Genomic DNA, 23,632 nt, shown 5'->3' on the forward strand with positions numbered 1-23,632 from the left:
AATGACGGAATACTACCTAACTCATTCTATGAAGCCAGCATAGCCCTGATAACAAAACCAGGTAAAGACACCACAAAAAAAGAATTACACACCTATATTCCTCATGAACATAGATGCAAAAATCCTCAACAAAGTTCTAGCCAACAGAATTCAACAACATATCAAAAAAATAATTCACCACGACCAAGTGGGATTTATACCAGGTATGCAAGGTTGGTTCAATATTTTTTTTATACAAAGCCAACAGCCAACATCATTCTAAATGGAGAGAGCCTGAAAGCATTTCCCTTGAGAAGGGGAACCAGACAAGGATGCCCTTTATCACCGCTCTTATTCAACATTGTGCTAGAGGTCCTAGCCAGAGCAATTAGGCTAGACAAAGAAATAAAGGGCATCTGGATTGGCAAGGAAGAAGTAAAATTATCTCTATTTGCAGATGACATGATCTTATACACAGAAAACCCTAAGGAATCCTCCAGAAAACTACTGAAACTAATAGAAGAGTTTGGCAGAGTCTCAGGTTATAAGATAAACATACAAAAATCACTTGGATTCCTCTACATCAACAAAAAGAACATCAAAGAGGAAATCACCAAATCAATACCATTCACAGTAGCCCCCAAGAAGATAAATACTTGGCAATAAATCTTACCAAAGATGTAAAAGACCTATACAAAGAAAACTACAAAGTACCACTGCAAGAAACTAAGAGGGAACTACATAAAGTAGAAAAACATACCTTGCTCTTGGATAGAAAGGCTTAACAAAGCAAAAATGTCTATCCTACCAAAAGCCATCTATATATACAATGCACTTCTGATCCAAATTCCAACGACATTTTTAATGTGATGGAGATACAAATCACCAACTTCATATGGAAGGGAAAGAAGCCCCAGATAAGTAAAGCATTACTGAAAAAGAAGAAGAAAGTGGGAGGCCTCACTCTACCTGATTTTAGAACATATTATACAGTCACAGTAGTCAAAACAGCCTGGTACTGGTACAACAGACACATAGACCAATGGAACAGAATCGAGAACCCAGATATAAATCCATCCACATATGGGCAGCTGATATTTGACAAAGGCCCAGTGTCAGTTAAATGGGGAAAAGAGAGTCTTTTTAACAAATGGTGCTGGCATAACTGGATATCCTTTCGCAAAAAAATGAAACAGGACCCATACCTCACACCATGCACAAAAACTAACTCCAAGTGGGTCAAAGACCTAAACATAAAGACTAAAACGATAAAGATCATGGAAGATAAAATAGGGACAATGTTAGAAGCCCTAATACAAGGCATAAACAGAATACAAAACATTACTAAAAATGATGAAGAGAAACTAGATAACTGGGAGCTCCTAAAAATCAAACACCTATGCTCATCTAAAGACTTCACCAAAAGAGTAAAAAGACCACCTACAGACTAGGAAAAAATTTTCAGCTATGACATCTCCGACCAGCGCCTGATCTCTAAAATCTATATGATTCTGTTAAATCTCAACCACAAAAAGACAAACAACCCAATTAAAAATTGGGCAAAGGATATGAACACGCACTTCACTAAAGAAGATATTCAGGCGGCTAACAGATACATGAGAAAATGCTCTCGATCATTAGCCATTAGAGAAATGCAAATTAAAACTACAATGAAATTCCATCTCACTCCAACAAGGCTGGCATTAATCCAAAAAACACAAAATAATAAATGTTGGAGAGGCTGTGGAGAGACTGGAACTCTTATACACTGCTGGTGGGAATGTAAAATGGTACAACCACTTTGGAAACCTATCTGGCGCTTCCTTAAAAAGTTAGATATAGAACTACCATACAACCCAGAAATCCCACTCCTTGGAATATATCCTAGAGAAATAAGAGCCTTTACATGAAGAGATATATGCACACCCATGTTTATGGCAGCACTGTTTACAATAGCAAAAAGCTGGAAGCAACCAAGGTGTCCATCAACGGATGAATGGATAAATAAATTATGGTATATTCACACAATGGAATACTACGCATCGATAAAGAACAGTGAGGAATCTGTGAAACATTTCATAACATGGAGGAACCTGGAAGGCATTATGCTGAGTGAAATTAGTCAGATGCAAAAGGACAAATATTGTATAAGACCACTATTATAAGATCTTGAGAAATAGTTTAAACTGAGAAGAACATATTCTTTTGTGGTTACGAGGGGGGTAGGGAGGGAGGGTGGGAGAGGGTTATTTGCTGATTAGTTAGTAGATAAGAACTACTTTAGGTGAAGGGAAGGACCATACTCAATACACAGAAGGTCAGCTCAACTGGACTGGACAAAAGCAAAGCAGTTTCTGGGATAAACTGAATGCTTCGAAGGTCAGCGGAGCAAGGGCGGGGGTTTGGGGACTATGGCTTCAGGGGACATCTAAGTCAACTGGCAAAATAAATTCTATTAAAAAACATTCTGCATCCCACTTTGAAGTGTGGCATCTGGGGTCTTAAATGCTAACGAGCGGCCATCTAAGATGCATCAATTCGTCTCAACCCACCTGGATCAAAGGAGAATGAAGAACACCAAGGTCACAAGATAAGTATGAGCCCAAAAGACGGAAAGGGCCACATGAACTAGAGACTTACATCATCCTGAAACCAGAAGAACTAGTTGGTGCCCGACCACAATAGATGACTGCCCTGACAGGGAGCACAACAGAGATCCCCCGAGGGAGAAGAACAGTGGGATGCAGACCCCAAATTCTCATACAGAGACCAGACTTAATGGTCTGACTGAGACTAGAAGAATCCCGGCGGTCATGGTCCCCAAACCTTCTGTTGACCCAGGATAGGAACCATCCCCGAAGACAACTTATCAGACATGGAAGGGACTGGACAATGGGTTGGAGAGAGATGCTGATGAGGAGTGAGCTACTTGTATCAGGTGGACACTTGAGACTGTGTTGGCATCTCCTGTCTGGAGGGGAGATAGGAGGGTAGAGAGGGTTAGAAACTGGCAAAACGGTCACAAAAGGAGAGATTGGAATGAGGGAGCAGGCTGACTCATTAGGGGGCGAGTAAATGGGAGTACGTAGTAAGGTGTATATAAGTTTATATGTGAGAGACTGACTTGATTTGTAAACTTTCACTTAAAGCACAACAAAAATTATTAAAAAAAAAAAATCACAGTGAGATACCATCTCATATCCACTGAAATGACTGAAATAGAAAACTGACAACAACAAATGTTGGCAAGGATATGGAGCAACTGGAACTCTAATACGCTGCTGTTGGAACTGTAAGATGGTACAACCACTTTGGAGAGCTGGCTTGTATTTCTTATAAACATAAATCTACTCTATGACCCACCAATTTCACGCCTAAGTATTTATGGACCCATGAGAAATGTTCACAAAAAGACTTGTACAAAAAAGTTTGTAGCAGCTTTATTATAAAAGCTAAAAATTGAAAATAATCCAAATGTCCATCGGCAAGGGACTGCATAAATAAATCGTGATCTATTCACACAAGGGAATACTACTCAGGAGTGAAAAGGGATGAACTCCTGATACATGAAACATACATGCATGAATCTCTCAAACATTATGTTGAGTGAAAGAAGCCAGACACAAAAGAATGTAATCTTGTACAACATTTATGTGAAGCTGAAGAACAGGCAAAATTAATATATGGTGGTCAAATAAATCAGACCAATGGCTGCCTCTGGGGTGGAGACTGACTGGAAAGGGACACGAGGGAATTTTCTGGAAGACGGAAATGTTCTGTAACTCTCTTTGGGCAGTGGTTACAAGGGTATATAAAAGTATGTGAATTATACTTCAATTAAAAAACAACCAGGAAATCTGGATATTCCTCCTCCTCTGTCTTCTCATCAATGTGGTCGCCATAACAGCTCATCAGTCAAGGGTGCTAACTACATGCCAAATACTGTTCTAAGTACTTGACATGGATTAAATCTAGTCAATCCTCACAACAGCTCTAGGTGGAGGTACTATGAGCATCCTCAGCATACAGAGGAGAAAATCCAGGCACAGAGAGGTGAAGCCACGTGCCCATGGTTGCACAGGTAGTGAGTAGAAGAGCTGAGATTTGAAGGCAGGCCATCTGGCTCCTTCATAAAAGCAGACCCCACTGCTCCCTAAATCCTCCCCACCACCTGCCATGCTCCTTGATGCCTCCTGCCTGTCAGCCAACTCACAGGAGGTGGTGGACCCCATCAGTTTCCTCACCGCTCTGAGATGTGACAGCAGAGAGCAGAGGGTCTCATCCAGACAGGACACTAGAACCCAAGTCTCAACCAGCTCACCTCATAGGGGCCACAGGGGAAGTATCAGCCACCAAGTCCCAAACAACCTGCAGAACTGCTGTTTCCTCACCTTTGACCCTGGTCAAGTTAACCAACCCTTCTGGCTCTCCGTCCCTGCACCTGTGAAATGGCAGTACCCGCCACCTCATCAAACTGCTTCGGGCACTGGATGCGATCATGCAGTAGCCCCTCCGCATGGTGCCCGGCACACCACACACTCAACAAATGTTAGCTATTGTTGCCACCTTTCTCTTCCATTTTGCTATCAGGGAAACTGAGGCTCAGTGCCCACGGCCTCAGAGGGCATCTGCCCTTGGGGCTGAGTCTAGGCTCTGCCAGCATTGCAACGCTGTCCTGGGGTTACAGGCGTTTGCAGTACCTGTTCGGTACCTATTAGCTGATGTTACCTGGTAGGCACACTTCCGGTGCAGTTTCTTCTGATCCTTGTACCACTGCATGAGCTCTTTCATGAAGGTGATTGTCACTCTGCCGTCCTCGAGCTTGGGCCCACTGTACTCGTCCTCGATGGCTGGTGTGTAAATGGGGGAACAAGAGTCAGTGGCCACAGCCATTGTGAGGGTGGGAAGGGCAGGACCGGCTTCCAGGGACTGGGCAGACAGTCCTGGACACACACAGGTCAGGAGAGGGACGGAGCGAGTGAGGAGTCCACTCTCCAGTTAGGTCCTCTCGTGGCCCCTCCTTTCCTGGTCTGACTCAGAGAGACCCTCCCTTTCTAGTGTATCCTCCCCTTCCATTGCCCCTCTCCCCTCACCCTGTCTGATTCTGTAGCACTATTTACTCCTTGGCTGACTCGATCACTCCCCACTAGAACATCAGCACCACGAGGGCAGGGGCTGTTTGGCTCACAGCCGCATCCCCAGTGCCTGGAACAGTGCCTGGCATGCAGTAGGTGCTCAGTAATTATTTGCAGAACGAATGACCGGATCACCCACTCAGGGTCGTCCAGGGGTGAATCAGCTGCAGGAGGCCTGGGCACAGAGGCCAGTAGGGAGGTTGGGCCTGAGGGGGGGTCAGAGCGGTGACAGGGTTAGGGCTCTCACCCAATCAGGGGCACTCGAGCCCAGCTCTGGCCCGTGCAGCTCCCAGGAATGCACCTGAAGGAGCCACCCTGAGCATGCCCCACCCAGTGTGCATGGGGAGCAGAGAGGCCCAGGTCAGGGGCGGCAGGTTCTGGGCCAGAGTGCTGGGCATGGCAGGGCACCCAGGCTTGACTCACTCATGCTCTCGATGTCCAGCGAGTCCACGACGGAGCGCTTGTGCTCATCACCCGCAATGGCCCGCTCGAAAGCCTTCTGCTTCACGATCTTGTTGCACTCCTGGTATTTCATTTTAGCATCTTTGTCATGGGGCTTCACCTTCACCACCTGGGCAGGTAGGTGGCGGGGGGGTGGGGTGGAGAGACATCAGTGCTCAGGCCCAATCTCCCCTCCCTCTCCATCTCCAGTTCCAGGGGCCCAGGGGCCAGCCCACCTGTGGCACGGAGCAGTCAGGAGCAGGGAGGTGGCGGCCCAGGAGTAGGGACACAGAGGCCAGGCCACCCCGGCACCACGTGCCAGTGCTGTAGCCCTGGGCATGTTTAATCTCCAAGCCTCAGTTTCTGCACCCCAAAACTGGGCGTGACAACAGAGCTGCCCACACAGAGCTGCTGTGATGACTAAATGAGTCAGTCCACACAAGTGCTTCTTAATGACTCAGAGCCCAGACTACCGTTAGAATAAAAACCACCGTCTGAGCACCATGGCTCTGCTTTGGGTGCCTTCTGGGACCCAGAACAGGTGTGAGAATGAGCGTGTGCTCAGGCGTGGTCAACAGGAGCCCACCTTCCTGACATTACTATTGTTCACCATTATCACTGTTATTACCAAGGGAGGTGGGAGTCTCGGAGGAAAGAGTGGGCCAGGTCTAAAGTCACAATGAACAGCTCAGACTCATCCAGTCGGCCCAGGACTTGCTGGCTGACCTGGAGTCTCTGAGCCCCAGCTTCCTCATCTACTGTGTTGTTGGTAGCTGCCGTCCAGTCAGCCCTGACTCATGGCGACCCCATGCACAACAGAACAAAACGCTGCCCAGTTCTGCACCATCCCGTGACTGGTTGCTGACCGGACCGCTGTGATCCACAGGGATTTCACCAGCTGATTTTCCAAAGGAGGTCACCAGGCCTTTCTTCCTAGTCTTAGTCTAGAAGCTCCGCTGAAAACCTGTTCAGCATCACAGCAACACGCCAGCTTCCACTGACATATGGGTAGTGGCTGCACATGAGATGCGCTGGCTGGGAATCTAACCGGACCTCCTGCGTGGAAGGCAAGAATTCTACCACTGAACCACCACCACCCTCCTCCTTCTATAAAATGGGAGCAGTAAGCGGCCCCACCCACCAGCGCTGCTAGGAGGATCAGGTAAAGAATGCAGGACCTGGCATTCACACAGTAGGGCTCGGCAGGCTGCAGCCAGCACTGACTGGTGGCCCAACCCTCACTCAACCTCCAGCTCTCGGAGAACCCCAGGACAAACGACTTCCCTCCATTTCCTCTGAAGAGAAGTGAAGACTGTGGGCCACAGAGCCAGGCCATCTGGTTCAAACCCCAGCTCCGCCAATTAGTAGTTGAGTAACCTAGGGCAAGTGAGTTCGCCTCTCTGCATCTCAGTCTCCTCCTCTGTAAAACCGGAGTTATGACAGTATCTCCCTCTGAGGGTTGCTGTGAGGGTTAAATGAGTGAGCACTTGTGATGTGCATGGCAGTGAGGCCACCCCAGTGTTGGCTGCCCTGCACCACCACCTCTTCCGTGGGGTTGCTGTGCCAATCAAACCAGATCACACACAAAAATCCTGGCAGGGACAAAGTGCATTCTCAGGAAGGAGTTCTTCCTCTTCCCTCTGCCCACTTTCCATCGGGCTTCCTGCAAACTCTGATCCTCTGAGACTGGGCTGGATTCAGATCCCTGCTCTGCCATTTGCTGTGTGACCTTGGACAAGTGACCTCACCTCTCTGAGCCTCGGTTCAGTTATCTGTACCTGTTGCAACCTGCCCTACAGCTCCTGTACCGGCAGGCAGAGAGGATGCCAAGACTGGCCCTCCAGGGGTAGGGGGAGTCTCTAGTGGAAAGCCTGGCAGAGCAAGCCAGAAGCCTGTGCAGACACCTGCTGACCCCAGTGGGTGCACCCAGGCAGGGGGTAAAGCTCACCCATTCTGGGAACAGGAGCTCGGAGGAAGTGGAGTGGCTGCAGGCCAGCCTCCTCCCCGGCTGGGCAGGCCCAGACCCAGCCCACCAGGCAGCTGCACCCAGGGTGGGGTGAGGTGGCAGGGGAGGCAGGAGCCTCAGACATCCCCTGGAGTCCTTCCCAACAGGGAGGCAAGTCTGGACTAGGGGATAAAGTCCAAATTGCCACTTGGCCCAGGCCACCAGGCCACACCCGCCGCTCTTTCTGTTTACCCTGTCCGGTCCAGCCAGACAGAACTCACGTTCCCCAAACTTGTCAGCTCCCTCACCCCCAGGCCTCTGTACAGGCTGCCCCAGGCCCAGAACATCTTATTTCTACCTCCAGCTCCTCCTCCGAGTCTCAGCTCTGCCAGCCCCTCCTCCAGAAAGCCCCTACCCCACCCCCCAAATGACTCAGGTGTCCCCTCTAGGCTCTCTCTCCCCAGTCCTGAGGACTGCTGGGGATGGTCTGTCCCCCTGGAGAGCAGGGGGGCTCAGCCATGTTGCGTCCCCAGGGGTGAATGGACTAACATCTCCTTGGAGGCAGCCCCATTCTCGGGTAACCTGAAGGCTGGGGTGGGAGACAAGGCCAACTATGACACTGCAGGGATAGGAACGGCAATGGCAGCAACAAAATAGGCCACAGCTAGATTTTTGAGCATTTACCTTTACGACACTGTTTGTAAGCAACTGACTTGGTCACTTTATCCTCCATCCACCCTATGAGGTAGTGATATAGAAACTCCCATTTGACAAATGAGGACACTGAGGCCCAGAGAAGTGACGTCAATGACCCAAGAAGTAGCTAGGATTCCATTTTCTCCCTGGTCAACCCACCCCAAAGCCAGGGCTCCTGACTCCTCCAGGCAGGCTAGGGTGTGCTCCCCTTCCGTCACCTCATCTCCTCGCAGGGACCACAGGAAACAGCTCTGTGGCCCAACATGGGGCAGTGGTTGTGAGAGCAAGCTCTGAGGCCAGGCTATGTGGGTGTGAATCCAGGCCTTTTGGGGCAGGTGGCCCCAGCTCTCCACCCTCCCTCAGCTTCCAGAAAGTGGGAATGGTGCCAGCACCCCCATGAAGGGCTGGTGTGCGAATGCGGCACCAGGCCTGCCACAGGGCCTACAGCTGCTGCTATGATCAGTCCTTACCAAGCCTGACTGGGAGAGGGGATATTCATGCCATTTTGGAGGGCCTGGCTGAGTCTTCCAGGAGCTTGACCAAGCCTTAACACTGGACTGGTCTTTATAAAGTGGTATCTGAATTGTATCAGTGCCAGCATCTTGCCTGGGATATTGCACATGGTTATGACTCACCCAGTGGCTCCTGATGGGGGCGCGGGGGAGGCCTGGTGATCTGCTCCCATAAAGATTGTTGGTGTTGCTGGGTGCCGTTTAGTCGATTCTGACTCATAGTGACCCCATGTGACACGGTAGAACTACCCCACAGGGTTTTCTAGGCTGTAATCTTTATGGAAGCAGATCACCAGGTCCTTCTCCTGAGGAGCAGCTGATGGGTTCAAACCACCAACCTTCTGGTTAGCAATCGAGTGCTCAACCACTGCACTGGTAGGGCTCCTTCCGTAAAGAATACGGCCTAGAAAAACCTATGGAGACGCTCTACTCTGTCACATGTAGTCATATGAGGGTACCCAATAACAATGAATGCCAGCTGTGACCACTGGGGGAACTGGGTGGAGAGTCCATGGGTTCTCTGTATGATTTCTTACACCTGCACGTGAATTGATAATGATCTCAAAATAGAAAGTGTTTTCTGTTTTTTTTTAAAGGGTTACTGGGCTCAAACACACTAACAATCATGAAGATGGCGCAGGATCGGACAACGTTTCGTTCTATCATACGTGGGATCTCCATGAGGCAGAGCCGACTGGACGGCAACTAACAACAAAGACAGCTGGGTGTGCTCACGGCAATAACAATGTTCAAATGGAAGCCTGTGGACGTCACAGTAACAGCTCCCCAACGTCCACCTGAAGCACTGGTGGAGCAGCAGCCGGACATGTTGTGAAGAGGGAAATTGCAGGATTTCAGCAGGCGCTGCAGTGCACGCACTGTCTGTTCCACAACACTGCCCGCAGGCCCGGGGCCGCAACTGGGAGTTACACACACTCCCACTGCTGCTGCGAAGGCTCCCAACAGTCACACCATGTGTGATTTGTTCAGGGCAGGTTTTGCCACCAAATGTCCTGCCTGAACTTTCCGCAACAACCTTGTTTTTCAGAGATGGTCTATTCAGTGCAGATCAAAGTGCTGGGCTCAACCCACTAAATTTTCCCCACAGGCCACTAGGGATTAAAAGCATGGACTCTGGAGCCAGACGGCCTGGGTTCAAGTCCCTGCTCTGCCGTCCCAGCTGGGTGACCTTGAGGAGGGTCTTCTCTCTCCAGACCTCAGTTTCTCCTCTGTGAAACAGGTTGAATGAATATGTGGTAAAGGGCTAACAGGAGACCCGGCCACACAGTGAGCACTATGAGGATGCCAAGGCTGAGAGGGAAGGCCTTCACCCCGGTCTAGGCTGCTAAGAGGCAGCACCCTGGGCTCATCTGCTTCAACCAAGGTCCTATCTTGGCTCTATCTCCACAGGCCAAGCTCCTGGACACAGGGGACAGGAGTCCGGCATGTCCTCCGTGAAATTCCAGCATCTGCCATGAGACGGCCCCAACCCCAGAGCAGCAGATGGTGTATGGAGGCAGGAGGCAGAGACCCTGCTGGGGAGCCACCCTAGGACCTGGCCCCTCGCCCCGGCCCACGGAGCCAGATAAAATGTGTCAGAACGGAGAAGAATTGGTAGTTGGCAGGCATATAGATATACAATGGCTGCTGACGGTGGCCAGGCTGGGTTATGGGCTGGACAGACACCCAGGTGAGGATCGCAGACTCACATGGGGGGACTCCCCAGTGCTGCTGGGAGGGTACCCACAGGACAATGACTTATGACAATGTAAATGGGTAGGGTGAGGGGGAGGAGTCCACCTGGCAAAGTGCTGTGGAATCTCATCTGTGCGTCCACAAGATGGCTGCGATGGACGACCAGCCTCATAGCGTGCCTCTCCGAAGCTGCAGGCTCAGGCCCAGGGCCATGAAAGGAATGCCAGCGCCTTACCTGGGGAAACTTTTCTGCAAGCTGGCTGAGAAGACCCTGCCTACAACTGTCCTGGGGTTCCTCTGCCTTCTGCCCTCCATTTCCCCAAGGCCCTGCTCCCACTCTGCTGCCCCTGTCCTTCCAGTCCAGAACCGTCCTTCGAGGTTACTCATTACCTACTCTTTACCGAGCCCTCCAGCCCCATGACCTTCACCCACACTTCATCAGAGCCTCAGGACCATACCAGGTGGCAGCCACTGCCCCATCACCATTTCCCAGATGAGGATGCCAAGGGGGGCCGAGAAACTGCATGGGAGCCTGAGCTCCTAAGGACCCAGCTCTGTTCCCTTCCCCATCCTCCCAGATGTCACCTCCGCGCCCCCTCCATCTTGCCCCTGGGTCTCCAAGTACCTCTCCACACCTCCACCCTCCCTGGCACAGGCCTCCCCCTGCACCAGCCTGAGGCCCACCCCAGGCCACAGCAGCAAGAGCCCAGGCAGTCTGACCTGGCTCCTCCAACTGCAGCCCAGGCCTCATCAGCCCCTCTTGGGCCCCCACCCCCGCAGACACACTAGGGACTGCTCAGAGCTCATGCTAAATGAAATGGGGGGGAGGGAGGGCCTGAGGGAGGGCAGCAGACAACTTACTCAGCAAACACTGATGGAGCTCCTGCACCTGCCAGTGAACACAGCAAACAGAAACCCTCCTTTCTAAGGGAAGGAATACAGCCTCCTGGGGCAGGCTGCCCAGGCTCAAATCCCAGCTCTGCCAGGCACCTGCTGGGTGTCCTCAGCCAGGTGACTTCACCTCCCTGTACCTCAGTTTTCACATCTATATAATGGAGGTGATAATAGCACCCACTTCATGGGGTCATACCCACCTCACGGGGTTGTATTTACCCAATTAATTGGGCCGTACTTGCCTCACGGGGTTGTGCCTGCCTCACAAGGCTGTGCCCACCTCATAAGGTCATATCCACCTCATGAGGTCATGCCTGCCTCACGGGGCCGTGCTCACCTCACAGGGTTATGCCTGCCTCATGGGCACAGGGCTATGTCTGCTTCACGAGGTTGTGCCCGCCTCATGGGGTTGCTGCGACAACTCAGCCAGCCAGTTTACTTGAAGGGCTAAGAACATGCCTGGCACAAGGGTGGCACTCTGTACATGCTCCCTCTCATAACTGATGTCATCAAAGCAACAACGGTGGCAGTGGCGGAGCGAGGCAGCGGGTGGGCTCTTGCTGAGCTCGAGGTCCCCTCCCTCATCACCACACTGCAGTGCCCCCGCGTGCTACCCTCCACAGCGTATCACCACGTTGCTGTTTTTTTCAAAGTGGGTGCCAATGACGAGCTTCTCTGCCTGCCCCTGAAGTGTGAGTGCCACCGAAGGACCGTGCCGCACTTGTTCACCGAGAACGACAATAACCATAATGGCCGAGCCTTACAGAAACATGACCCAGTCCCAGACACTGTTCTGAGCACTTTAAAGGCAGAATACTTGTTCATCCCTCCCAGCAACCCTGAGAGGCAGGTTCTACTGTTGCCTGCATGGCACAGCTGTGGAAAGGAGGCGTGGAGAGGCTGGGCAACTTGTCCAGAGCCACACAGAAAAAGAGGGCCATCCAGGGGTTGACCCGGGCGCTCTGCTCCAGGCCACGTGGCCTCCTGAGGGCGCTAGCTGGATGAATGGGCGGTGAGTGAAAGCGCGAATGGCCTCCTCACTCTCCCCCTCCAGCCCACATGCTCAGAGACTGCCCTTCCCCAACTCCCCACCATTCCCTTGCACCCCGACTCCCACTGGCACCTGCCCCTCCCCTCAACTCACCGTCTCATAGTCACGCAGGGCAGCTCGAAACTTGCCCAGTGCCATGTTGCTGGCGGCCCGGCGGTAGTAGCCCTTGATGTACTTCTTGTCAAGTTCAATGGCCCGTGTGGCATCAGCCAGTGCGTAGCCATAGCACTCGGTGCGCAGGTAGGCCAGGCTGCGGTTGCCATAGTAGATGGCATTGCTGGGGTTCAGCTCAATGGCCTGGCTGTAGAACTTGATGGCGTTCTCATAGTCCTTGGCTGAGGAGGAGGAAGAGAGAGCATGATGAAGGGCTGCCATCACCAACACAGGCCCTGACTGGGTGTTGGCCTGCACTCCCCATCTACAGATGGGGAAACTGAGGTCCACAGCCGAGCTCAGAAATGACACTTCAGTCTGTCACTTTTGCCTGTCTCAACTGCCCCAACTGAGCTCAGGACTGGACCCAAATCCTAGGCCTTGAAGTCACTCCCCCACATCTGCCACCCTGCCCTGTACCCATCAATAGCTATCTAAGGCCCCCAGCTGGGCAACACTCCTTTCAGGGCTTCAGGAGGGTCTCACCGAGTCCTCCCTGTGCCCTGAGGGGGTTAAGTTGCCAGAGCTGAGATGTGAACCAGGCACATCTGAGTCGGGAGCTCCTGCCCTGAGCCCCTTGGCCTTCCAGCCTCTAAAACAAGCCAACAAGCCCGAAGAGGGGAGCAAGTGGAGGATAGGAAGTGAGAAAGAGGAGGGGCCTACTTAGACTCAAGGAGAAGGGATCACACAGCAGAGCCCGAAGGAAGTGACACACAAGGAAGGAAGTGACACACAAGAAGGAAGGAACAGAGTTGCTGACAGGAGGAACAGGAGGTGCAAAGGCCCTGAGGTGGGAGCCCACCCGGTGTGGCTGGGGGAAGGTGGGAGGTGAGGGCAGAAAGGCTGACCAGGCAGACCCCAGAGGCCCTGGCACCATGGTGGGGTCTGGAATTGATACCTAAGTGCAGAGGATTTTGAATGACAGGATGTGCCATGTGGCTGAGGGGAAAAGGTCAGATTGCATTTGAAATAAGCCACGTGGTGCCCTGCACTCAACAACCCGACCCCTGGAATCGCTCGTTTTACAAACGAGACTCAGGTCTTGCTTAACGGCAAACACTCGATCTGCAGGTGGCAGAGCCAGGCTGGGACCCACCCAACAGGCAGGAGAACCAAGGCTTGGGTAGCCCCCTCAGAGCTTGTCCAAGTTGGAGCACTGTGATATACCAGGAGCCATGTAGGGCTCTCAGCACCTGAGTCCCTTCACTGAACCCTCACAGCAATCCTGAGGAGGCTGCATCAGCCCATTCTCCACACTGGAGACTGAGGCTCACAGAGGGAAAGCCTGTGCTCAAGGCCACACGGCAAGTGGCAGGTGGGAATTCCACCCAGATGGAGGTGCAGGGGCAGTAAGGATTCTGACCCAGGGTCAGGAGCAGGGGCAGAGGCAGGGGCAGTGGAGATTCTAACCTGGGGACAGATGCGGGGCAGGGAGGATTCTGACCCAGGGGAGGCAGAGAGGCAGGAGTGGTGAGGATTCTGACCCAGGGGAGGCACAGAGGCAGGAGTGGTGAGGATTCTGACCCAGGGGAGGCACAGAGGCAGGAGTGGTGAGGATTCTGACCCAGGGGAAGGGGCAGTAGGAATTCTGACCCAGGGCAGGCAGTGAGGCAGAGGCAGCGGGGATTCTGTCCAGAGGCAGGAGTAGACGCGCAGGTGGTGGCCTGGGCTCCATCCCCGGCTCTGCCCCTTACTCACTGGCGTCCATGGAAAACAACCATGCCCTCCCTGGACTTCTGTTTCATGGAGTCCTTCTCCTACCAGTTGAAATGGGTTATCTCTGCCCTCACCCTTATTAATTTTTCTCCCGAGGACGTATCACCATTGCAGAAACCATGATTTTGCTTGTTTGCTTATTATTTGTCTCCCCAGTGTGAAGAGAAGCCCACAAGGGGAGGGGCCCTGTTGGTCCAGCACACAGCTGGCCCCAAGCAGACGCTCAGGCAGCATCCCGGGATTGAGGCTGGGGTCAAAGACCAGCTCACACCTGCAGGAAGCCGGTGTACTTGAGCCAAGCCCTCAGCGGGTGCTCAGAAGTATGCACATGAAAATGATGCAGAGGATGAAGGCACCGCCCTCCACTGTAACTCCAGATGGAGGTACTCTCTTTCCCTCCTCACATCTCAGAAAGAAAGTGGGCTTTGTGGGGCACAGAGGAGTCTGGGCGGATGTGGTGGGGGCGGAAGGGACACGCTTGGGGTAATAGGAGGGAGGCAGACTCTGGAGGTGATGAGAGAGGAGACTGCCAGCAGGCGCCCCTTCCTTTCAAAGGCCACATTTCCCACTCCGTGCAGCAGACCTGCTTCTCTCCATCCTCGTTGTGAGCCACTGCTCGTGACTCTATGTGATCCAGGCATGGGTATCCCTGCCTCAGCTGCACACACGGCACCCTCCTTCCCTTACTCCTGGGGCTGCCTTCCAACCTGATTCTGCTTGGGCATTGTCCCCTCCTCCAGGAAGGCCCCATGGGCCCTCCAGGTGGGGTCAGTGCCCCCTCTAGGCTTTCCATCCCCCTGAGGTCCCTGTCCCAGTCCTGCCTACTGTTTGATCTTGGCGTCTCAGGATGGGTCTGTTTCCCCCACTGGACTGTGAGCCCCAGGAGGGGCTGCCTCTCAAGTCCATTGCCCCTCCCAGAGTCCCGATGCAATCGCCTCTGCTTTGTCCTGGCCTCCCCACATCCATAACCACTCAGCTGGGCTGGGGTTAGGGAGACTGGGGCTGGCAGGGGCTGAAAGGCCAGGCCTCCTCCCACTGATCAACCCCTTCTACCTCTTCTCTAGGTGACATGCATTCATTCATTCATTCTTCGCCACATACTCACTGCCCTTCCACTCAGGGCCCGATGCTGGGGACAGTGGTGTCTGCGAGAGTCCGGGGGGGTCCCTGACTCAGCCAGGGGAGGAGGGGGGACAACAAGGAATAGGGCCTATCATGGAAGGCTCCCCGAACACAGGAGGATCGTTGGAGCCAAGTCTTGAAGGATTAGAGGATGGGGTCAGTGGGCGGCAGGGTTCCGGGCTGAGGAAATCATGTGCAGAGGCCCAGAGGTGATAGGGAGCCTGGAGTGGCTGGCAGCATAGATGGAACCATGTCCTTCCCTGATCCAAGCTCCCTGGCACTCTCAGGAGAGTTCTGACTCACAAAAGCCCAGCACTTGCTCATTAGTTCACTCACTGGGCAAACTTCCTGTCTGGGAAGGGTCCTGCCCTCCTGGAGCTCCCGGTCCAGTAGGGGAGACAGATCTGTCCCCAGGAGTGATGACCCAGGGTGGGCAGGGCTGGGGCAGCCCAGAGGGGGACACCAGACCCAAGACTGAGATGGTGAGGGGTCAGTCAGGTGTAGAGAATGGAAGAAGAGAGTCCTGGGCTCTGTGAGTGGTTCTTAAATGAATGAATGCAGGAAAGAAAGAGAGAGAGAGAGAGACACGGTGATCGACACCAGAGAAGGGAGAAGCAGCCAGGCCCTGAGACATGACCAGGAAGAATATAACAATCCTCTATGCCAGGCTAACTTCTGGCAATCCTTCAAATGGCTCAGATGTCCCCTCCTCCAGGAAGCCCTCCCTGACCTCCAGGCTGGGTGAGGTGCTCCTTCTGGCCTGCCCCAGTCCCTGGGCTCCCCCATCCCAGCCCTGCCCACTCTGGGCTGTCACAGTGATGGGTGTGCCCCCCATGAGGGCAGGGCCCAGGACTTCCCAGAGAAAAGCAAAGGTGAGAGCCCGGCTCTGACCTCCCTCCCTGGAATGCCAGAGCCTTCGAGGACTCCGTCCGGCTTTCTGGCAGCATTCCAGAGGCCGGCTGGCCAGCGGGCTGGATGGGTGAAGTGGTATTTGGGTGCTCTTTGGCATGGGGCAGGGAGCCTGACACCCAGCTCTGCTGAGGAGACCTCAGGCAGGAAGCCTTCCCTCCCCGGGCCTGTTTCTCCTCAGGAGGTTGAGGGTTCCGTGGACTCTCTCTGAAAAGTAGCCTCAGCAGTGGAAGCAATCAGCAAAAACTTGTAAAACGCGGGAATAAACGATTACATGAAAGGAAGAAGAGAAGGGAGGGACAGAAACTAGAGGACCTCACAACAATCACATGCCTGCACCTCGTGAAAGTTACACTATATCCCGGTCCTGTTCTGCATGCTTTACAAATATTAACACATGCGATCCTCCTGACATTCCCCATCTTAAGAGACTGAGGCACAGAGAGGTTAAGTCCTAGGGGTCACAACGGGTAAGAGGATGAAACAGGGTTTGAACTCAGGCAGCCTAGGCACTTCTCTAAGAGGTTATGCCTCCTTTCTATAAGCTCTCAGACCCGGGGACCTCCTTGAGGCTAAGCACTGCCTACCCTGCCCCATTTTACAGAGGCGGGCATTGAGGCCCAGAAGGAAGGGAAGAGAGATGAGCCACACCAACCTGAGTCATGGCCCAGGCTCTGTCCCCCAGGGCCTCTAGAATGGGCCTAAGCTCACAGAGGGGACCCAGCCATGAAGGGGGCACCTCTGAGCCCCTGCAACCCCTCCTTTCCTCCCTTCCCTGCCGGGCCAGGACGGCTCTGGGTAAGGACTCTGAATACTGGAGGCGAGCACGTGGTGAGAAGTGGTGAGAAGTGGTGAGAAGAGGGATATCCGGGCCCTGCTGTTCACACACTCTGACCTTGGGCAAGTGGTTTCACTTCTCTGCACCTAGGCTTCCTCTGTAAAACAAACAGGGCTGTTCCAGCCCCTCCCAGCGCCTCAGGGTGGATTAAACAAAGCTGTGTACCTGGCTGCTGCAGGGGCTCAATTAAGGCAAGCAGTAATTATTCTTTCTGTTATTCAAGCAGCCCCAGAGGTTGGGGCCCTGTGCCTGCCACTGCCTGCCAGATGCCGGGGAGCTGGGCCTGGACGAGCATCATCGTCCGTGCCAGCTCAATGCTAGGCACCGCTGGCTGCCCACACAGCCCTAGGGCTCCTGAAGCTTGGCTCCCAGATCCTGGGGGACAAGATGTCCCTCCTGACGGCGCACTGCTTCCCAAAATTCTTCGCTAACTCAGCATCAAGCCCCTTCCCTGCTCCTCCTCCCATGCCCCACTCCAGGGACAGCCCCACCTTTCACCTCATTACCCAGCTGGAGACTGGGTCTCACCCTGCTTGCCTCCCAATCCCTTAACCCCCAAAGCCCAGCAGTCACCATGTCCGGTCAAATCAGAGCCCTCGACATCTCTCAAATCCATTCATTCACTTCCATGCTCGCGGCTGTGCCCTGGTCTGGCCTCTGTCCTCTCCTGCCCACGTTCCTGCACCAGCCTTCTCTCTGGCAACCTGGCCTCCTCCCCAGTCTTCTGGCCTCCTCCTTACACCCCAGCCTCCTACCCAGCATCCTGGCCTCCTCCCTGGTCCTGTGGCCTCCACCCCAGTCTCCTGGCCTCCTCCTCACACCCCAGCCTCCTCCCCGGTCCCCTGGCTTCCTCCCTGGTCTTGCCCCCTCCACATGGCAGTGTAGGGGGTCTTTCTAAAGCACAAACCTGACCCTGTGCCCCCCTGCTCAGACACCAGCCATGGCTCCCCTGGGGCCTCAGCAGAAAGCTCAGCCTCCTCCCTGAAGCCTCATCATAAACTACGCCCGCCTCCTACATTCCAGTGACCATCACCTTCTTGGTGCCAGGCTCCACTCACCTTGAGCCCCTGCCACCCTGCTCCTTCTGCCTGGAATACCCCTTCCCTTCTCATCTTCTCTCTGAAACACTTCTTGAGTCAATTTCCGTCTCAGTCCATAGCACCCCCACCTCTCATCTGTCTACCAGGGTAGTGTTTCCCTGGTCTCCTGGTGTCTATTCTTGTCCTTGTGTCCACTCTCTGTGCACCAGCCTGGGGATCTTTTTTGAATGCTCAGACCATGTCACTCCTCTGCTTAAAACCCTCCATGGCACCACACTGCCCTCAGACAACATCCACACTGTCAACCTGGTCTCCAAAGTTCAACCTCCGGCCTCATCGTTCACCAGTCTCACCTCCTACTCACTGCTCCAGCCTGACCAAATGTCCCCAAACTTGGAATCCACTTCTGCTCCCACTGGAGGCCAACTCTCCACTAAGGCTCTAGGTCTACCCCACCCCTGCAAAACCTATCCAGGGCTTTGTTGCTGCAAGTCTCCCCCTCTCCTGCAGAATCAATTTTTCCTCTTAGATCACACTCTAGTCTCTCCCAGGAGTCCCTGGGTGGCACAAATGGTTAACACGCTCAACTTCTAACCAAAAGGTTGGGAGTTCAAGTCCACCCAGAGGTGCCTCAGAACAACGGCCTGGTGATCTACTTCTGAAAAATCTGCTATTGAAAACCCTGTGGAGCACAGTTCTACTCTGACACACGAGGTTGCTGTGAGTGGGAATCAGCTCGATGGCGACTGGTTACTGACTAGTCTCTTCCATCCTTAAAAAAGGAGCCGCCTTTGACCCCACTTTCCCTTCCTGCTATTCGCTATTTCTCTACTACCTACCAAAAGGAAAATACTCGAAACACGTGTCAGCATTTGCTCTCTTCTTCCTCTCCCATTCACTCTCCAGCACCCTCCTAGCTGGCTACCACCCCCGCCATGCCCCAGAAACACGCTTGGCAAGGTCACTGCCAGTGTCTGCAGAGCCAAATTCGAGGGTCAACGCTCAGCCCTTGCTTTGGCAGCATCTGACTCAGGGCACTTTCTCCTCCTCCAGAAGCATTCTCTTCTTTCAACTTTCCTGGTTTTCCTTCCACTTCACTGGCTACCCCTCCTCGGGGTCCTTCTCCTACACACTAAATAACGAGTTCCATCCTAGCCCCCTTCTCTTTAGAAACTCTTCCTAGGTGACCTCATTCATTCCCAGTGTGCCTTGTTCCAACCATAGGCGATCACACCCAAATTCCTCTCCAGCGCAAACCTCATCTCTGAGGTCCAGACTGGCCCATCTACCTACTCAGCATCTCTTCCTGGACAAGTGAACAACATCCAGACTAGTCTTTGCAATGACTTACGAGACCCTGCATGTTCTGGCCTTTGTCTTAACCTCATCTTGTATCAACCTCCCCCCTAGCTTACTGAAGCTCCAACCATGCCAGCATCCTTTTCTTTGCCACCTCAGGGCCTTTGCACATGCTGCTCCATCTACCTGGAACAATCCTCCCCAACTGTCCTTCTCTGAGTTTCAACTTAAATGCTGCCTCCTCGGCGAGGCCTTCCCTGACCACCCTTATCTAAAGCATCCCTCAACCCTTATTTTCTACATCAGCACCCTGTTGGTTTTCTTTCAAAGCACTCATCACAACGAACAACTATTCTGCTTATTTGTGTTTACTCAATGTTTGGTTCTTCTACCAAATTACAACTTATATATAAGGGCAAAGATATCTGTCTCATTTGCTGGTATAGCCCTAAAAAAAACTAGTCCTGCACAATCCTTGGCACTTAGCAGGTGCTCGATAAATATTTGAGTTAATGAATGAATGGGTGCCCCCATACATCCTTCCCAAGATCCTAAGTCACTCTTCTTAAGGTTCCCCCATTTTTACTCCCAGGTCCCCAGATATCTCCCTTTCCCTCAGGTCCCCCCAAACCTCCTACTTCTCTGCCCCACATCTAATGACTGTTTCCCCACCCCCACACTTCCCTAATCTATTGGGACTGTCTCCCCCTACCTCCCACTTGGTGGCGCCCACTCCAGGGCTCTTGATGGTGCCATCACTCCCCCCGCCACATGTCACCACTTCGTAGCGCCCTCTTCAGGCCTCATCACCAAGTAGCACCTCCCTAGATCTCACCATCTAGTAGCGTCTTCGTTCCCGACCCACTCCCCGCCCCACCTTGGTCCCACCCTTCTCAGTCTCCTCACTTAGTAGCACCCGCACGCCACTTCTTGGTACTATCCCCTTCTCTCAGAGGTCCCCTGTGTTGCCCCCTTTGTAGCGCCCATCCTGGGCCTCCCCACGCCTGACCACTTGGTAGTGCCTGCCCCGCGCCCAGGCTGCCGCTCCGCGTTGCCATGGTTCCGCGCGGGCCCGGCACCCCGAGCCCTGGGCCGCTCTCTGCCCTCACTCGCCCCTCCGAGGCAGGCGCACCTTTGAAGTAGTCGTTGGCTTGCGTCTTGAGCTCCTCTGCCCGCTTCAGAGCGCCATCAGCCGGGGGTTCGTCCCGGGGGGGCTCAGCACACTCAGTCCGCTCGCCCTCCGCCATCGCCATGCCGCAAAGCGACCCCCACCTTGGCAACGGCAGCCAGCGGCACCCGGCCGAAGCGTCGCGAAGGAGCGCCGAGTTGCCGCCGCCGCTGCCGCACAAGTGTCGTAAAGCGCGGGCCCCGAAGGCGCACATCGCGCGCCTGCGCAGGGCCGTCTCGCCATAGAGCGCGCGGAGGACAAGGTGACCAGAGGGTCCCGAGACAGCGCCCTTCCTAGAAAGATCCAACAGGAAAAGCTAACGGGGCACGTGGGCAGAAAAGGCCCGGTGTGGCCCCTGCCTCCGAAGTTACTACGTTCCGACCTAAAAGTTATTTGGGGGGTCCCCTTGGGTTGGTGGGTGGGTTGCAAATGCCATGGGCGGGTGTGGCTGCTCTGCTAGGCAGCACCATGCCCAGCGTGGAGCCGAGCTGGGTGTCATCCCTATTGCCAATTACCTGTGTAACCTTGAATAAATCCTTTCTTCTTCCCTAGAGCCTCAATTACCCTCTAAAAAATGGGCGATTTCTCAAAATAAAGTTCAACCTTGAGGGTCAATGTTTTATTAACTGAGGGTGCCCTAGATCCCAAGCCCTGAGCAAGGCTCATAAGTTTGTTGCACCATCTCCTGTTGACTCTTCAAAATGATTCTTGTCTGTCTGCATCTTCTCTCCTGGATCACATCTTCAGCCTTGTCTGCTGCTTGCATTCAGCCTTCCTCCTCCAGTTTGCCATCCACGTGGCAGAGAGTAAGATCTTTTTAAAATACGATGTATGTCACCCCACCACCAGCAGCCTTCCATGGCTCTCCAGTGCCCTCCAAACTTTTTCTTATGACCTAAGAGGCCCTGAATAGTCTACCCTGGGGCAACATCTCCAGATCCCACTCCCCCACCCCCACACTACATACACACCATCCAGTCCATCCTCCAAGCCCCAAGCTGCTACTCAAGGCAAATAGCATTAAGTCATTTAAAGCTCCCCTCTGATTCCCCTCCAGGAAGCACAATTTGTCCCATCCCAAACTTTCCTGACCTCTCAGCTGGCCCCACTACTCCCACCACCCCCCACCAGCCCAGCAAACATCCCAGAAGGTAGATAATGATATCGTCTACATTTTACAGATGAGGACACAGAGGTTCACAGTGATCAACATGCTTGCCCAAGGTCAGACAGCAAGGGAGTGGTAGATCCAGGATTTAATCTGTCCCACCTGATTCCTGGAAGCAGCCCTGGTGGCAAGGTAGTTAAGTGCTCCGCTGTTAACAGAGAGGGTGGCAGTTTGAACTCATCAGCCGCTCCTCCTCGGGAGAAAGATGTGGCAGTCTGTTTCTGTAAAGATTATAGCCTTAGAAACCCTGTGGGACAACTCTACACTGTCTGATAGGGTTGCTATAAGTTGGCATCAACTGCAACAGGTACCTGATTCCTGTGTTCTAAGTTCCTACAGTACTGGCTCTATCAGCTCCAGAGTCAGCTTTGTGGGTTAATAGTTTGGGGGTGGGGAGAGCCCTGTGGCGCAGTAGTTAAGAGGTCTGCTGCTAACCGAAACCTCAGCAGTTCAAATCCACCAGTAGCTCCTTGGAAGCCCTATGAGGCAGTTCTCCTCTATCCTGCAGGGTCACTATGATCAGAATCAACTCAAGGGCTTTTTTGTTTGTTTTTTAGATGCCCGGGTTGGGGTAGGGCTGCAGTAATGGATTTGAGTCCAGCTCATTCATTTCCCTGCTGTGTAACCTTGGGCAAGTGATCACCTTCTAATAACCATGCCTACTGTATACTATTTAACACACCACTGACTGCCAGAAGAACCAACAAATCTGTCTTGGAGGAAGTACAGTCAGAGTGCTCCTTAGAAGGGAGGATGGCAATACTTCGTCTCACATACTTTGCACGTGTTATCAGGAGGGACCAGTCCCTGGAGAAGGACATCATGCTGGGTAAAGTAGAGGGTCAGCGAAAAAGAGGAAGACCCTCAATGAGATGGGTTGACATACTGGCTGCAACAATGAGCTCAAACATAGCAACAATTGTGAGTATGGCACAGGACCAGGCAGTGTTTTGTTCTGTTTATACACAGGATCACTGTGATTTGGAACTGACTCGACAGCACCTAACAACAACAACACGGTAACTACATACTGTTAGGGGAGAATTTTATGAGATCCCATGAATAAAGCATTGGGCAGAGGGCTTCACACAGCATAAATACTCAGAGTGGGGCAGAGTGACTAGCGCTGTGATGGTGGAGGAAGGCCCTCTGGGGACTACGAGAACCCAGAGGAGGACCTTGCCCAGTTGAGGCAGGCCAGGAAGGCTTCCTGGAGGAGGGGATGTCTGAACTAAGTTCTGAAGTACAAGTAGGAGATACCAAGTGAGGGGAGGGTCAAAGGTGTTTAAGGCAGAGGGAGCGGCAAGTGCGAAGGCCTGAAAGTTTTATTCCCTGAATATTCCTACTTGGAACAAAGGAGAGTGATGTACAGAGATGTGACAAAACAGATACTCCCACTCACGCGTGTAGACACGCAACCTCTTTCTTGCACACACACACTGTTACAGAGAATTATGCCACACAGACACACATAGGTAAACAAAATTAAGCTTTTCACAGTCCAGCACATATGTACATAGAATCACAACATCACACAGATGCACACCCCCCAAAAAAAGCAACCCCGTTGCTGTTTCTAGTCCATTTCAACTCATAGTGACCCCATGTGACAGAGTAGAACTGCCTCGTAGGGTTTCCTAGGCTCAAATCTTTACAAAAGCAGATCGCCAGGTCTTTCTCCCACAGAGCTGCTGGTGGGTTCAAGCAAGCAACCTTTGGGTGAGCGCTTAACCACTGCACCACCAGGGCTCCTTCAGACACACCCAGGGGCCAAAAAAATCACATTGTCCACACTTAGGAACCACAGAAACCTAAAGGAACCATAAACACTCATGAGGCAGAATCATTTCACCTGGATATTAACACACACG

At 52.9% G+C, this 23,632-nt stretch overlaps 1 protein-coding gene across 1 annotated transcript in view; it reads right to left on the reverse strand.

The window, feature by feature from the left end:
* The window catches only part of PPP5C (protein phosphatase 5 catalytic subunit), a 32,726-nt gene extending 10,765 nt beyond the window's left edge, over positions 1 to 21,961 (reverse strand). Inside the window, exons 1-5 of the mRNA XM_049900472.1 lie at positions 21,864 to 21,961; positions 20,558 to 20,886; positions 12,442 to 12,683; positions 5,538 to 5,685; positions 4,708 to 4,829 (exon numbers count right to left, since the gene is read on the reverse strand). Of these exons, the coding sequence (XP_049756429.1) occupies positions 4,708 to 4,829; positions 5,538 to 5,685; positions 12,442 to 12,683; positions 20,558 to 20,807 (762 nt within the window). The 5' untranslated portion in view covers positions 20,808 to 20,886; positions 21,864 to 21,961. The remainder of the gene's footprint in view (positions 1 to 4,707; positions 4,830 to 5,537; positions 5,686 to 12,441; positions 12,684 to 20,557; positions 20,887 to 21,863) is intronic.
* Between the last annotated feature and the right edge of the window lie 1,671 nt (positions 21,962 to 23,632).

Source organism: Elephas maximus, chromosome 11 (genome assembly GCF_024166365.1).
Source record: "Elephas maximus indicus isolate mEleMax1 chromosome 11, mEleMax1 primary haplotype, whole genome shotgun sequence".
Classification (NCBI taxonomy): domain Eukaryota; kingdom Metazoa; phylum Chordata; class Mammalia; order Proboscidea; family Elephantidae; genus Elephas; species Elephas maximus.